The sequence below is a fragment of the Mesoplodon bidens genome (genome assembly GCF_964165515.1).
Source record: "Mesoplodon bidens genome assembly, chromosome: 14".
Lineage (NCBI taxonomy): Eukaryota > Metazoa > Chordata > Mammalia > Artiodactyla > Ziphiidae > Mesoplodon > Mesoplodon bidens.
Window position 1 is genome coordinate 26,544,267 of NC_138170.1, and position 17,444 is coordinate 26,561,710.

At 37.0% G+C, this 17,444-nt stretch overlaps 1 protein-coding gene across 7 annotated transcripts in view; it reads right to left on the reverse strand.

Annotated features, from left to right (window-relative positions):
- The window catches only part of ALMS1 (ALMS1 centrosome and basal body associated protein), a 255,741-nt gene that overhangs the window by 35,186 nt on the left and 203,111 nt on the right, over positions 1-17,444 (reverse strand). For all 7 annotated transcript variants that reach the window (XM_081253571.1, XM_081253572.1, XM_081253570.1 and 4 more), the window contains one exon: positions 9,193-10,355. In XM_081253571.1, the coding sequence (XP_081109697.1) occupies positions 9,193-10,355 (1,163 nt within the window). The remainder of the gene's footprint in view (positions 1-9,192; positions 10,356-17,444) is intronic.

Below are 17,444 nucleotides of genomic sequence, written 5' to 3' on the forward strand. Positions count from 1 at the left end.
TTACAGAAATTTGTATCTGTAAATGTCCATATTAAAAGAAGAAAGATTTTGAAACTATAACCTCACCTTCAACCTTAAGAAACCAGAAAAAGAAGACCAAATAAAACCCAAAGCAGGCAAAATGAAGGAAATTATATAGATTAGAATGAAAATAAATGAATCAGAGAATCAAAAAAAGAGAAAAATCAAAGAAATCAAAAGTTGGTTCTTTGAAAAGGTCAACAAAAATGGACAAATCTTTAGCTAGAACTCACTAAAGGAAAAAAGGGGAAAACTCAAATCATTTAAATTAAGAATGAACCAGGGGATGTTACTACCAATCACACAGAAATTAAAAAGGATCATAAGGGAATATTATGAACAATTACATGTCAACAAATTAGGTAACCTAGATGAAACAGACAAATTCCTAGAAAAACAACCTACCAAAACTGACTCAAGCAAAAATAGAAAATCTGAACAGACCTATAATAAGGACAGAGGCGGAGTCAGTAATCAGAAATCACCCCCCAAAGAAAAGCCCAGGCCCAAACTGGTGAATTCTAAAAAACATTTAAAGTAGAATTAACAACAACCATTCACAAACTCAAAAAACAACATCATCATCAAAACAAAATGAGAAGAAGGATAACTTCCCAATTCATTCTGTAAGGAGAGTACTACCCGGATAAAAAAGGCAAAGATACAGTAAAACTACAGACCAATACCCCTTATGAATATAGTAGGAAAATCTACAACAAAATACTAGCAAACTGAATCCAGCAACACAGAAGAGGGATTATACATCAAAACCAGGAGGAATTTATCCCAGGAAGGCAAAGTTGGTTCAATATATGATTATCAATCAACGTAACACACCATATTCATAAAGAAAACATAGGATCATTTCATTATACATAGAAAAAGCACATGGCAAAACCCAAAACCCTTCCATAATAAAAACACTCAACAAAACAGGAATAGAAGAGAACTTCCTCAACCTGATAAAGGGCATTTATAAAAAAACTCACAGTAACATCATGCTTAATGACCAGAAAGATTTCTCCTTAAAATCAGGAACAAGACAAGGATACTCATTCTTAACACTTCTATTCAACACAGTACTGGAGGTTCTAGCAAGGGCAACTAGGCAAGAAAAAGAGATAAATGACATGATATTGGAAAGAAGAAGGAAAACTATCTCTCTTTGCAAATGACAAAATTTTATATAGAAAACACTAAGGAACACATGAACACACACACAAACACATAAACTTATGTGTTATGCTTCCCTGGTGGTGCAGTGGTTGAGAGTCCGCCTGCCGATGTAGGGGACGTGGGTTCGTGCCCTGGTCCAGGAGGATCCTACATGCCGTGGAGCGGCTGGGCCCGTGGGCCATGGCCGCTGGGCCTGCATATCTGGAGCCTGTGCTCTGCAACGGGAGAGGTCGTGGCAGTGGGAGGCCTGCGTACCACAAAAAAACGGCTAGGAAATGACTGTTAAGGGGCACAGGGTTTCTTTTTGGTATGACAAAAAGTTCTGGAATTAGTGGTGATGGTTGTATAACCTCCTCTGAATATACTAAAAACCACTAAATTGTATACTTTACAAGAATGAATTTTAAGGTATGTAAATTTTATTTTTAAAAAATCAATAGAGATTGACCAACACTGAGACATACCCTGGGAAAGTAAGAAAACTTCAATTTTAAAAACCCAACAACAATCCAGAATCCAAGAGGGAAAAAATATTAGGGTTGCCTCTGGCACAGAAATATTAAATGTATGTGCCCAGAAAGGGGGAGCAAATCTGACTGAGTTTTGAATTAAAGATTATTATTCAAAAGTTTTATACCCAAAGAAGTTGTTATTCCTATACAAAGGTTACAGAATGATAATCTCAAATTTATAAGAACTGAAGAGATGCTCACTCCTGAACAACTGTAGAAAAATCTAGTTAAACAATAAAATTATTTAAATTAATAAACTCACAGTTACACTGAAAAGACTCATGATACTGATCCTCTTTAAAAAACACATAAAATGGTGATTTTGCTTATAACATGGAAGTAAAATGGTATACTTCTTAAACATAAAGCTTATCCATACAATAGTAATACTACCATAATGAACTGAGACAACACTCACAAAATATAATGAATATTGTTATGTTGGGGGAAGTGTGTGTAGGTGGGGAGTGGGGAGAAGTAGGGCAAGTGCAACCAGTTTCTTAATTTTTCATATAATGGAGTCAATAGATACTATTTCATATCTGGGAGATACACTGAGACAGTGGCTTAAGCATATTTGTTAATTACATGGCTGCTAAGTTAGCAAAAAAACAACTCAAAGAAAATCATATAGCAATAAAAAAATGAAAACAGTAAGAAATCATTAAAAATGATACGAAACCCTGAAGAACCAAAACAATTTTGAAAAAGAACAACAAAGTTGGAGGATTCACACTTCCTGATTTCAAAACAGTAATACAATAACAGTGTGGTACTGGCAAAAAGATAAATAGATCAATGGACTAGAATAGAGAGCCCAGAAATAAACCTTTGTGCCACATGGTCAAATGATCTCTGACCCTTGACAAGGGGCCAAAACCATTCAACAGGAAAAGAGCAGTCTCCTTAACAAATGGCGCTGGGAAAACTGGATATCCTTAAAAAGGATATCTTAAACTGGATATCTTAAAAAGAATGAAATTGGAAAAGAATGAAGTTGGAGCCTTATCTTACATCATGTACAAAAATTACCTCAAAATGGATTAAAGACCTAAAACCATAACATTCTTGGAAGAACACAGGGGGAAAGCTTCATAGCATTGGACTTGGTAATGACTTCTTAGATATGACACCAAAAGCACAGGCAGCAAAAGTAAAACTCGACAACTGGGACTACATCAATATTAAAAATTTCTGGGCATCAAAGGACACAATCAACAAAGGTAAGAAGGGAACCCACTGACTGGGAGAAAATTTTATAAATCATATATCTGATAAGAGGTTAATACTCAGAATATGTAAAGAACTTCTACAACTCAATGACCAAAAAATAACGTGATTCAAGAAGGAGCAAAGTACTTGAATAGACATTTCTCCAAAGATGATATACAAATGGCCAAGAAGTATATAAAAAGATGCTCAATATAATCATGAAAGAAATGCAAATCAAAAACATATCACTTCATACACATTAGGATGCCACTATAAAGAAAACAGAGAATAACATATGTTGACAAAGATGTGGAAAAAGTGGAACCATCGTGTGCTGTTGGTGGGACTGTAAAATGGGCAGCTGCTGTGGAAAACAGTATGGTCGTTCCTCAAATAATTAAAAATAGAATTACCATATAATCCAGCCATTCCACTTCTGGATATGTACCCCCCAAAATTGAAAGCAGGATCTTGAATGGGTATTCGTACACTCATGTTCATAGCATCATTATTCACAATGGTCTAAACGTGGAAGCAACACAAGTATCTATTAACAGATGGATGAATGAACAAACAAAATGTGGTATATACAGGGCTTCCCTGGTGGCGTAGTGGTTGAGAATCTGCCTGCCAATGCAGGGGAAATGGGTTCGAGCCCTGGTCTGGGAAGATCCCACATACCATGGAGCAACTAGGCCCATGAGCCACAACTACTGAACCTGCGCGTCTGGAGCTTGTGCTCCGCAACAAGAGAGGCTGAGACAGTGAGAGGCCTGCACACCATGAGTGAAGAGTGGCCCACGCTTGCCACAACTAGAGAAAGCCCACGCACAGAAACAAAGACCCAACACAGCCAAAAATAAATAAATAAAAAATTTTAAAAATGTGGTATATACATACAATGCAGTATCATTCAGTCTGAAAAAAAAGACAATCCTGTCAGATGGTACAACACTGATGATCCTTGAGGACATTATGCTAAATGAAATAAACTTGTTACTTAAAGACAAATACTGTATTCCACTTACATGAGGTACCTAGAGTAGTCAAATTCTTAGAATGGTGGTTGCTAGGGGCTTGAGCCTAAGGTGGAACGGGGAGTTGCTATTTGAGTCAGTGTAGAAATTCAGTTTTGCAAGATGAAAAGAGTTCTAGAGATGGGTGATGGTGATGTCTGCACAACAATATGAATGTATTTAATACATTAAACTACCCCATGAACAAAAATAAATTCAAAATGGATTAAAGACTTAAATGTAAGAACTGAAACCACAACCAAAAAAAAAAAAAAGACAAAACTTCTTGAAGAAAACATAGGCAGTAAGCTCTTTGACACTGATCTTAGTAATTTTTTTTTTGGATATGTCTCCTCAGGCAAGGGAAACAAAACCAAAAATAAACAAATGGGACTACATCAAACTAAAGAGCTTTTCCACACTGAAGGGAACTAGCATCTACCAAATGGGAGAAGATATCTGCAAGCAATCTATCTGATAAGGGGTTAATACCCAGAATATACAAAGAACTCATACAACTCAACATCAAAAACCCAAACAACCTGACTTTAAAAAATGGGCAAAGGATCTGAATAGACATTTTTGCAAAGAAGACATACAGATGGCCAAGAGGCACATGAAAAGATGCTCAGTATCACTAATCATCACGGAAATGAAAATCAAAACCACAATGATATATCACCTCACACCTGTCAGAATGGCTATTAGCAAAATACAACAAGTACTGGCAAGGATGAAGAGAAAAGGGACTGTTGGTGGGAATGTAAATTGGTGCAGCCACTATGGAAAACAGTTTGGAGGCTCCTCACAAAATTAAAAACAGAACTATCACATGATCCAACAATTAACATATGAGTATTTTTCTGAAGAAAACAAAAACACTAGTTCGAAAAGATATATACACCCCTATGTTCACTGCAGCATTATTTACAATAGCCAAGATATGGAAGCAACCTAAATGCCCATGGATAAAGAAAATGTGGTGTATATATTTATGAAATGGAATACTGCTCAGCCATAAAAAGAATGAAATCTTGCCATTTGCAACAACATGGATGGACCTAGAGGGTATTATGCTAAGCGAAATCTAAAAAACAAAACAAACAAACATAACAAAACAGAAACAGAGTTATAGATAGAAAAAAAACGGTTGTCAGAGGGGAGATGGCGAAGGGAGGAAAAAAATAGGTGAGGGAGATTAAGAAGTACAAACTTCCAGTTGTAAAATAAATGAGTCACGGGTGTTAAGTGTACAGTGTGGAGAATACAGTCAATAAGTATGTAATATCTTTGCATAGTGACATATAGTAACTAGACTTACCATGGTGTTTGAAATATATAGAAATATCAAATCACTATTTTGTGCACAGGGACTAACATAATGTTGTAGATGAATCATACTTCAGAAAAAAAATAACGAACTCATAGAAAGAGATCAGATTTGTGGTTAACAGAGGCAGTGGGTGGCGGGAGGGAGTGGGAATTGGTTGAGGGCAGTCAAGCTTCCAGTTGTAAGGTAAACAACTGTTACGGATGTAATGTACAACATGATAAATAAAACTAACACTGCTGTATATTATATAAGAAAGTGATTAAGAGAGTAAATCCTAAGAGTTCTCATTACAAGGAAAATATTTTTTTCTATTTCTTTAATTTTGTATCTGTATGAGATGACAGATGTTCACTAAACTTACTGTGATAATCATTTCATGATGTATGTAAGTCAAATCATTATGCTGTACTCAAACAAACAGTGCTGTATGTCAATTAAATCAATAAAACTGGAAGAAAAATAAATAAAATAGAATAAGAAAAAATGGTTAAGATGATAAATTTTGTTATGCATACATTATCACAATTAAAAATAATAAAGAAAAAGAAAGAAAACACAAGAATCAAATACTTAGGAATAAATTTAGACAAGAAGGTATAACACTTGTACATTGGCAACTACAAGACCTTACTGGAAGAAAATAAAGTCCTAAATAAATTGGAAAACATCCTGTGTTTATCAACTGGAAGACAATGTTGTTTAGATGGCAATAAACCCCAAAGCTACATATTAAATGCAATTAATATAAAATTCCCAACAACCTTTTCAGCAGAAATTTTAAAAAGCTGATCCTAAAATTCATATGGAGACACAAGGGCCCTGATTGGCCAAAACAGTCTTTAAAAAGAATAAAGTTGGAAGATTCATACTTCTCAATTTTAAAACTTACTACAAAGCTACAGTAACCTAATCAGTGCAGTAATGGCATATAGATCAGCATACAGATCAATGGAACAGAACTGAGAGCCTAGAAATAAACCCTCATATCTATGGTCAACTGATTTTTGACAAGGGTGCCAAGACCATTCAATGGAGAAAGAACAGTCTCAACAGCTGATTTTGGGATAATTCCATGTGGAAAGAATGTTTGACCCCTACCTCATACCATATAAATAAATTAACTCAATATACATCCAAGATGCAAATGAAAGAACTAAAAGTATAAAATTCTTGAAAGAAAATATATGGACAAATCTTCATGACTTTGGATTTGGCAATGGTTTCTTAAATATGACACCAAAAGCACAAGCAACAAAAGAAAAAATAGGTACGCTGGGGCTTCATTGAAAGTAAACTGCTGTGCTTCAATAAAGAGTAGTAAGTGAGTGAAAACACAACCCAGAGAGTGGAAGCAAATATTTGCAAATTACACATCTGATAATATTCCACAATCCAGAATATATAAAGAACTCTTACAACTCAAAAACAAAAAGGCCAAACAACTTAAAAAGTGGGCAGGGACTTCCCTGGTGGCGCAGTGGTTAAGAATCCACCTGACAATGCAGGGTTCAAGCCCCAGTCCAGGAAGATCCCACATGCCACAGAGCAACTAAGCCCGGGTGCCACACTACTGAGCCCGCGCTCTAGAGCCCACGAGCCACAACTACTGAAGCCCACACACCTGGGCCCGTGCTCTGCAATGAGAGAAGCCACCGTAATGAGAAGCCCACGTGCCACAATGAAGAGTAGCCACCACTCGCCGCAACTAGAGAAAGCCTACGCACAGCAATGAAGACCAAATGCAGCCAAAAATTAATTAATTCATTAATTTCAAAAAAATGGCCAACAAGCACATAAAAAGATACTTAACATCATTAGTCATTATGCAAAGGGAAAGGCAAAACAAACCACAATCAAAATGACAATGAGTATGAGATACCACTTTGTAGCTACTGGGATGGCAAAAAAAAAAAAAAAAGTAAATAAAGAGTGTTGGTGAATGTGGAGAAATTGGAACCCTTAGAAATTGTTGCTGGGAATGTAAAATGGTGTGGCCACTGTGAAAAACAGTTTGACGCTTCCTAAATAAGTTTAAAATAAAATTTCCAAATGACCCAGCATTTTCAACTCTTACGTGTATACCCAAAAGAACTGTATGTAGGTGTTCAAATAAAAACTTGTACACAAATGTTCATATCAGGTCTATTCACAATAGCCAAAAGGTAGAAACAACCTAAACGTCCATGAATGGATGAACAGATAAATAAAATGTGTCTAAACATATAATATTATTCAGCCATAAAAAGCAATGAAGTACTGACAGATGCTAGGACATGGATAAATTTCAGAAAGATTATTCTAGAGTCAAAGAAGCCTGACACAAAGGCCACATATGATATGATTCCAATTAAATGAAATAACCAGAATAGGCAAGTTCACAGGACAAAAAGTAGATTAGTGATGGACAGGGGCTGGTAGGAAGGGGGAATAGAGAGTAACTGCTTAATGGGTATGAGGTTTCCACTAGGGTGGTGAAAAAGCTCTGAAACTAGATAGTGGTGATAGTTGTAAAACACTGTGAATATACTCAGTGCCACTGAACTGCATACTTTAAAATGATAAAACTGTAAACTTTGTTATGTATATGTATTTTAGTACACACACCAAAAAACCCTCTATCTGCATCCTTTCCCCCTACCTCCTCTATGGAACAAAAAGCCTCATTCTGTGTCCTTCCCAATTTTTGGCTTACTTTTAAAAAAGAGTCTTATTGTACTATTTATATGTGTAATTACTGTCATTTAATACCTACCAAAAACTCAATTGAGAAATAATATATATGGCTAAATGTCTGAATGTTTTGTGCCTTCTTTCAGCTAAACCAGTGGTCTCCAAATTGTTTTGATCATGGGGTCCCACTGATAAAACATTTTAAGTACAAATTACTAAAGTAGATATTATTTATAAATTATATATTATTGCTGTACTCATACACTGTAAAACATATACAAAAATATAAACTTTAAAAGGTTCATACTCCAATGAACCATTTTGCAAGTATCCCTATTTGGAGAGCACCTGTCCAAATCAATTTTATCTTGGCTTAAAGTAATGGTCTGCATTTACTGACCCCTTGAAATCTGCCTTTATGGAATTCCCTAATCGAAGGCCATATTAGCCTTATATGATTGTCGTTACTGAGAATGTACTGTAAGGATGCCGTTGAGGATTTTGTTACACCACAATGCCTTCTTTATGAGGACAGACGAGAGAAATTTAAGAAGGCTTAGTACCAGAAATATCTGTAATGCTTTTGAAAATTTAGTTTGCTTTTATTACTAGAGTTATGTAATTGATCACAGATTCTAGCAACACTAATTGCTAGAAAACATAAAGCAAAATTTGTGGCTCATTTTTAGCAACCATATCCACAAGGTATCAACTTGCCTTCCTGTCACTCTTAATTCTTCATGTATTTATTTTTTAAATCATGTTGTAGCTCACCCCTCCCTGGCTTCAGTCTAATTTTCCATCATTCCAATTCTTCATTTACTTAAAAAATAATCATATTACTTATATGTGTGTGTGTGTGTGTGTGTGCTTAAAAGCACCTCAAAATTTCTTAAAAGACAGGGAGGAATGAATAAACAAAAACCAACAGGCAAAAAAAACAGGTAATATTGTTCAGAATGGAGGTCATTCTAAACTTGAAGATGCCCTGTACCAAAGGTATAGACTTTGCAGATTTTGAAGCATTTAGCAGCAAAGCCTTTCATCCAAAGGGTAATTCGTAAATGAGTGTTAATGAAAAGAATGATAACTCAAACAGCACTGTACTACACTTTCTCACTCTTTTCCAGCTGGTAAGAAATGTTATAGTGAGGAAAGGGCAATTGGCTTTTTTTCACCTGTGTGCAAAGCTTAACTAAAAAGTCCATGAAAAATGTAGTCATATTGCCAGATGGAATTTGTAGCCATGTACCTGGACGTGTTTCCTTCTGGTGTGCTCTGAAGTAATTTGGGGATAACCTGTATTCAGTGGTTTCTTGTTTTTCTTGCTCCGCTTCTCAAGGTATCTCCTCTGATGGTCGGTGATGCTGCTGTATAATTTAATTCGCCTGGGTGACAAACAAACTCTTTCATGGCCAAAAGCATGGATCAGTCGGGCAGTATCAATGGTGGAAATAGAGCTGCTCCTCTCATGCAGAGTCACTTCCTTATCTGTTTGGGTCAATATATCTGATTCCACAGAAGTGGTGGTGGAAAGGATGTTGGTGGCAGTATCTGTGAGCAGCTCACTCTCCTCTGAGTGTCTAGAATCTGAAGAAGTGTTATTTATATAATGAAAACCTGGCTGTTTTCTCAGAATATATTTATCAAATTTAATCTGTTCAATTTTAATCTGATTGGACCTCCCAGCTTGATGAGTAGAAAGAACCTTGTTTTTTTTAAGATCGCCTGTATTTTTATGGCATTTCTCCAGGCTTTTATACCGTTTCTTTTTCTGAAGCTTGTTTTTCTGCTGTTGCTGTCTACCACTCCGTTCCTTAACGTCTTGTTCCCCCTTGTTATCATCCTGTGTACTTTCTGAGGACTGGAGAGAATGTGTGATGGGATGCTGAAGAAGTTTAGCCAAACGATCAAGTCGCTCCACCAAGGAAAGTTCCTTCTTGACACTGAACTCAGGAGGTTTCTGTTGCCTCTGTCGCTCCTGATACCTGTTCCAGAGTTCATTTAAACTCACAGTGTGCTGAGTTGTTAACTCTGGGGTGGCCTTATGATCCCTTTTTAGGTCATTAACTTGTTTGTCATATTTTGGGAAATGTCTAGCCTGACTTTTAGTAGTATGCTTTACTTCTTTGTTTTCCAAGTTTACATTGATACTGAGGCTCTCTACTGTGGTATAATCTGACTTTGTCTTTGCCACATTTTGATAAGAGGAAGGAAGACAAGTGTGTTCTCTTTGTTTGTCTGGATGATGCTGAAAGGAATCTTTCCAAGAATGCCTCATGAAAACTCTTCTTCCTAAGGATTCATGGCAAAAATCTTGATCACTTCGTAGGTGCACTGGATGATGAAAGTAAAACTTAGCTGACCTGAAGACAGAATGGGTGGTATTTTCAAATTCTGAATGACATCTGGACTCTGAAAAGGCGAAAAAAAAAAAAGATTTTGAAGGACTTTCAAAATATTTGCATTCCCTTTAGAAATAGTATTCACATTTAATTCTTTAGATACAAAACAAAGACTGAAGGAAAGAATGGTCTATATAAAGATTCAGAAAATTCTTGATTCATGCCTTGTGCCTAGTGGCCAGATTGGCATGGTAATAGTTTAAGAGACTCAGGATCAAAAGACCCAGATTCTGGGCTGGATTCTGCCACAGACTGGCTGTATGACCTTGAGGAGGGCATTTTGGTTCCTGGGATTGTAACAGCAGCTGCTATGTATTATTGCTTGCTATGTGTGTGGTATTATGATATATGCTCTATATCTGTTTTTTTTCCCCTCTTATAAAACTGAGAGAGAGGTATTATTAATCTCATTTTCAGCTAAGAAACCTGAGACTTTATTTTTATCATCAGTAATTAAATGGATGGAATTTTAAAAACTCCAACTCTTTACATGTTTTAGAGCCTTGAAAAATTCTTTTTTGTGAACCATCTTCACACCCCCTCAATTTTTTTTATTGTGGTAAAATATACCTAATATAAATTACCATCTTCCATCTTCACATTTTGACAGTCATTGTATATCAAAATAGGCATTTTAAGATGTAGAACATCTTAACAACTATAAACCGTAATTGTAAACATTAATTCAGTTTCCATACACATTTTTAGAGTTCTAAGTCATGGAAGAAACAGACATACACATGAAACAAAGTATCACTTGTAACTATGGGATCCATTCTACCTTCTCTATAGATTATTGGTAATCAGAATTTTCACTGGGATGAATACTCTGGGAATACTCTGGGAATCCCTAAGACAATTTCTCCAAAATATAGTGGGATACATGGAATCTGCTTTTATATCTAAAGTATAAAAAGACTCTCAAACTTCCCAATGAACAAAAGTCCAGGACCAGGTGGCTTCACTGCTGAATTCTACCAAACATTTAAGGAAGAATAAATATGAAAGATTCTCAAACTCTTTCAATAAACAGAACAGGAGAGAACACTTGCAAACTTATTTTATAAGGCCCACGTTACCCTGTTACCCAGACGTTACCTAGATACCCAGTGTAGATACACTACAAGAAAATTACAAGCCAATATCCCTGATGAACATAGATGCAAAAAAAAAAAAACCAAACTAAACATTAGCACACCCAATTCAATAATATATTAAAAGGATTATACACTATGATCAAGTGGGATGTATTCCAGGGATGCAAGGACGGTTCAACATCTACAAATCAATCAATGTGGTACATGACACTAACCAAATAAAGGATAAAAATCATATAATCAATAGATGTAGAAAAAGCATTTGAGAAAACTCAAAATCCATTCATGATAAAAACTCTCAACAAAGTAGGTCTAGAGGAAACATAGCTCAACGACCATTTCTGACAAGACCATAGCTAACATACTCAACGGTGAAAAATGGGAAGCATTTCCTCTAAGATCAGGAACAAGACAAGGATATCCACTGGCATCACGTTTATTGAACACAGTATTGGAAGTCCTAGCCAGATCAATTAGGCAAGAAAAAGAAGCAAAAGGCACCAAATCAGAAGAGAAGCAAAATTGTCACTATGTGAAAATGGCATGATTTTATATATAGAAAACCCTAAAGACTCCACCAAAAAAAACTGTTACAACTAATACATTCAGTAAAATTGCAGTATACAAAATTATTTAACAGACAAAAATCTGTTGCATTTCTATACATTAATAATAAACTACCAGAAAAAGAAATTAAAACAATCCTATTCATAATTGCATCAAAAGAATAAAATACCTAGGAATAAATTTAACCAAGGAGGTAAAAGACCTGTATACTGAAAACATTGATGAAAAAAGCTGAAAAAGACGTGAAAAAATGGGAAAATATTCTGTGCTCACAGATTGGAAGAATTAATATTGTTAAAATGTCCATACTACTCAAAACAATCAATAGATTCAATGCAATCCCTATCAAAATTCCAGTGGCATTTTCCACAAAAATAGAACAATTCTAAAATTTGTCTGTAACCACAAAAGACTCCAAATAGCCAAAGCAATCTTAAAAAAGTAGAAGAAAACTGTAGGCACCACACTCCCTGATTTCAAACTATATTACAAAGCTACAGTAATCAAAACGGTATAGTACTGGCATAAAAACAGACATGTAGATCAATGGAACAGAATAGAAAGACCAGAAATAAACTCACATATAAGGCCAATTACCTTATGACAAAGGAGCCAAGAATATACAATGGGGAAAGGATAGTCTCTTCAATAAATGGTACTGGGAAAACTGGATAGCCACATGCAAAAGAATGAAACGGAACCATTATCTTACACCATACACAAATATCAATTCTAAATGGATTGAAGATTTAAATGTAAGATCTTAAACCATAAAATTCCTAGAAGAAAACATAGGCAGTTAAGAGCTTTGACAGTGGTATTAGCAATAATTTTTTGAATTTGACACCAAAAGCAAAGACAACAAAAGCAAAAGTAAATAGCAGGAGCACATCCAACTGAAAGGCTTCTGCACAGCAAAAGAAACCATCAGACTACTGAATGGAAGAAGATATTTGCAAATGATATATCTGACAAGGGGTTAACATCCAAAATACACAAAGAATTCAACTCAAATAAAAACAAACAAACAACCCAATTAAAAAATGGGCACAGGATCTTAATAGACATTTTTGTAAAGAAGACATACGAATGGCTAACAAATACAGGAAAAGATGCTCAGCATCAATAATCATTGGGAAATGCAAACCAAAACCACAATAAGATATCACGTCACACCTGTTAGAATGGCTATCATCAAAAAGACAAGAAATAACAACCATTAGTGAAGATTTGGAGCTAAAGGTTCCTTTTTCTGTGCACTGTTAGTGAAAATGTAATTGGTGTTGCCACTATGGAAACCAGTATGGAGGTTACCCAAAGAGTTAAAAATGGAACTACCATATCATCCAGCAATTCTGCTTCTGGGTCTATACACAAAACAATTGAAAGCTTGGTCTTGGAGAGATATTCGTATATCTGTGTTCACTGCAGCATTATTTAAAACAGCCAAGACATGGAAACAACCTAAGTGTCCACTGATGGATGAACAGATAAAGAAAATGTAGTATGGGGGGTGGGAGATTGGGACTGACATATATACACTACTGATACTATGTATAAAATAGATAACTAATGAGAACCTACTGTATATAGCACAGGGAATTCTACTCAATGCTCTCTGGTGGCCTAAATGGGACGGAAATCCAAAAAAGAGGGGATATATGTATACGTATAGCTGATTCACTTTGCTGTACAGTAGAAACTAACACAACACTGTAAAGCAACTATACTCCAACAAAAATTAAAACAAAACAAACAAAAAGAAAATGTGGTATAGAGGAAAGTGGGCAAGATGGCAGAGTAAAAAGACCTTGAGCTCACCTCCTCTCATAAGCACACCAAAATCACAACTATCCGCAGAATAACCATTAAAAAAAAACATACACACACAAAAAAACTGGAACCCACCAGAAAAGATCTCCTACACCAAAAGACATAAAGAAGGAACCACAACAAAACCGGTAGTAAGGGCAGACTCATGATATAATCAAATCCCATAACCCCTATGTAGGCAACCTGAAAACTGGAGAGTAAATATATTACAGAGGTTCTCCCAGGCTGGGGGTCTGGCACTGTTGAGATGAGCCCACAGAACATTTGGCTTTGAAGGCCAGAAGGCTTAATTGCAGGAGCCCCACAGGACTGGGGAAAATAGAGATATTGCTCTTAAAGGGTGCACATGAAATCTCGTATACCCTGGGACATAGGGCCAAAGAAGTAATTTGATAGGAGCCTGGGCCAGACCTACCTGCTGGTCTTGGAGAGTCTCCTGGAATGGCAGGGGTTGGGGGAGGGTGGCTGCAGCTCACCCTAGGGACATAGACACTGGTGGCAGACATATTGGGGAATACTGTTGGTGGATGACATATTGGCTCATTAGCTCCAAAACCTGGCCCCACCCAACAGCCTGCAGGCAACAGTGCTGGGACGTCTCAGGCCAAAGAACTAACTGGGTTAGGACACAGCTCCACCCATTAGCAGACAGGCTGCCTAAAGACTAAAAAGCACACAGCTGCCTTTGGACTCACCCCTAGACATGGCCCAGCCCACCAGAGGGCCAAGACCCAGCACCACCCACCAGTAGACAGGCACAGGACTCTCCCACCAGGAAGCCAGGCAAAGCCTTTAGACCAGTCTCATTCACCAGGATGCAGGCACCAAAAGCAAGAAAACTATGATTCTGCAGTGCAGGCCAGAGCCTACCCTGGGACCAGCTGGGCCCTGGACTGGCCCACTAGCAGGCCAAAGAAACCTTCAGGACACTCCAGACCCTGTACCCAACTGTGTCAGGAACTGACACCACCCCCACAACAATCTGAAATGCGCTCTGGGATCCCAGGGCCCTGCAGCTGGACTCCAGGGGCCAGCTCTGCCTGCCAGTAGACCAGCACTAACCCCAGGATCTGGCTTCAACTACCAGTGGGTAGGCAACAACCCTAGGGTCTTCAGGACCCTGACTCCACCCACCAGTGAGCCAGCATTAGCCCCGGGGCCCCTAGGATTCTGCAACCAGCCACATTGTGACCAGGCCCTGCTAAACAGCAGTCAGCAGCATCCACACAAGGTAGGACCTGGCAACCAACCAGACTAGGGGCCTACCAGACTGCCCACATAGTTAGCCCACCACAACACAAGGCCCAAGTAGCCCTCTTAGGGTGAACCCCTAGAGCACACAGCTTGGGTAACAAGAGGGGAGTGTACTGCTGGAGTGCACAGGATGCCTCCTACAGAGGGCCACTTCTCCAAGGTTGAGAGATGTGACTTACCTACTACATACATAAAAATACAAATAGCAAGTTATTGACAAAATGAGATGGCAGAGGAATATGTTTCAGATGAAGGAACAAGATAAAATCCCAGAAGAACTAAGTGAAGTGGAAATAGGCAATCTACCCAAGAAATAGTTCAGAGTAATGAGCATACAGATGATTAAAGAACTCAGGAGGAGAATGGATGCACAGAACGAGAAGTTATAAGCTTTAAGAAAAGAGTTAGAAAATATAAAGAACAACCAGAGATGAAGAATACAATAACTGAACTGAAAAATACAGTGGAAGGAATCAAAGTAGACTAAAGGATTCAGAAGAATGGATCAGTTAGCTGGGAGACAGAGTAGTGGACATCACTGCCACTGAACAGAAAAAAGATTAAAGAAAAAATGAGGACAGTTTAAAAGATCTCTGAGACAACATCAAGAGCACTAATATTCACATTACAGGGGTCCCAGAAGAAAAGAGAAAGAGCCTGGGAAAATATTTGAAAGAAAGAGCTCAGGAAAATGTCTGAAGAGATAATAGCTGAAAACCACCCTAACCTGGGAAAGGAAATAGTCATCCAAGTCCAAGAAGCGCAGAAAATCCCATACAGGATAACCCAAAGAGGAACACACCAAGACACGCTGTAATCAAAATGTCAAAAATTAAAGATTCAAACTGATTCACTTTGTTATAAAGCAGAAACTAAAAAAAAAAAAATTAAAGATACAGAGAAAACTAAAAGCAGAAAGGGGAAAGCAACAAATAACATACAACGGAACTCCCATAAGACTATCAGCTGACTTTTCAGCAGGCACTCTGCATGTTGGAAGGGACTGGCATGATATATTTAAAGTGATGAAAGGGAAAAACCTACATCCAAGAATACTCTACTCAGCAAGGCTCTTTTTCAGATTTGACAGAGAAATCAAAAGCTGTATAGACAAGCAAAGGCTGAAAGAATTCAGCACCACTAAACCAGCTTTACAACAAATGTTAAAGGAACTTCTCTAAGTGCAAAAGAAAAGGCCACAACTTGACATGAGAAAATTATGGAACAAAAAAGCTCACCAGTAAACATACAGTAAAGGTAGGAAATCATTCATAAACAAAGCTAGCAGGAAGATTAAAAGACAAAAGTAGTAAAAATCATCTGTATCCATGCTAAGCAGTTAAGGAATACAAAAAACAATTTGATGTAAAACATGACATAAAAAACAGTAATTATGAGGGAAGGAGAGTACACATGTAGGGTATTTAAGATGCATTTGAAATTAAGACATCAGCAACTTAGAAGAATCACATATAGAGAGAGAGAGACTGCTATACAATAACCTCAAGGTAACCACAAGCCAAAAATCTATAACAGATACACACATACACAAAAAAGGAATCTAAACATAACACTGAAGATAGTCATCAAATCACAAGAGAAGAGAACAAAAGAAGGGGGGAAAAAGACCTACAGAAGCAAATCCAAAACAATTAACAAAATGACAGTAAGAACATACATATCGATAATTACCTTAAACGTAAACAGACTGAATGCTCCAACCAAAAGACACAAACTGGATGAATGGATACAAAAACAAGGCCCGTTTATTTGCTGCCTACAAGAGACTCACTACAGATCTAGAGACACATACAGACTAAAAGAGAGGGGATGGAAAAGGTATTCCACACAAATGAAAATCAAAAGAAAGCCAGAGTAGCAATATTTATATTAGATGAAATCAACTTTAAAATAAAAACTGTTACAGGAGACAAAGAAGGACACTACAGAATGACCAAGGGATCAATCCAAGAAGATATAACAACTGTAAATATGTATGCACCCAGCATAGGAGCACCTTAATACATAAGGCAAAATATTAACAGACATAAAAGGAGAATTCAACAGTAGCACAATAATAGTAAGGGACTTTAACACCCGACTTACATCAATGGACAGATCATCCAGACAGAAAATCAATAAGGAAACACAGGCCTTAAATAACACATTAGACCAAAGGGACTTAACCGATATTTATAGAGCATTCCACCCAAAAGCAGCAGAATACACATTCTTTTCAAGTGCACATGGAACATTCTCCAGGATAGATCATATGTTAGGCCACAAAACAAGCCTTGGTAAATTTAAGAAAACTGAAATCATATCAAGCTTCTTTTCCAACCACAACT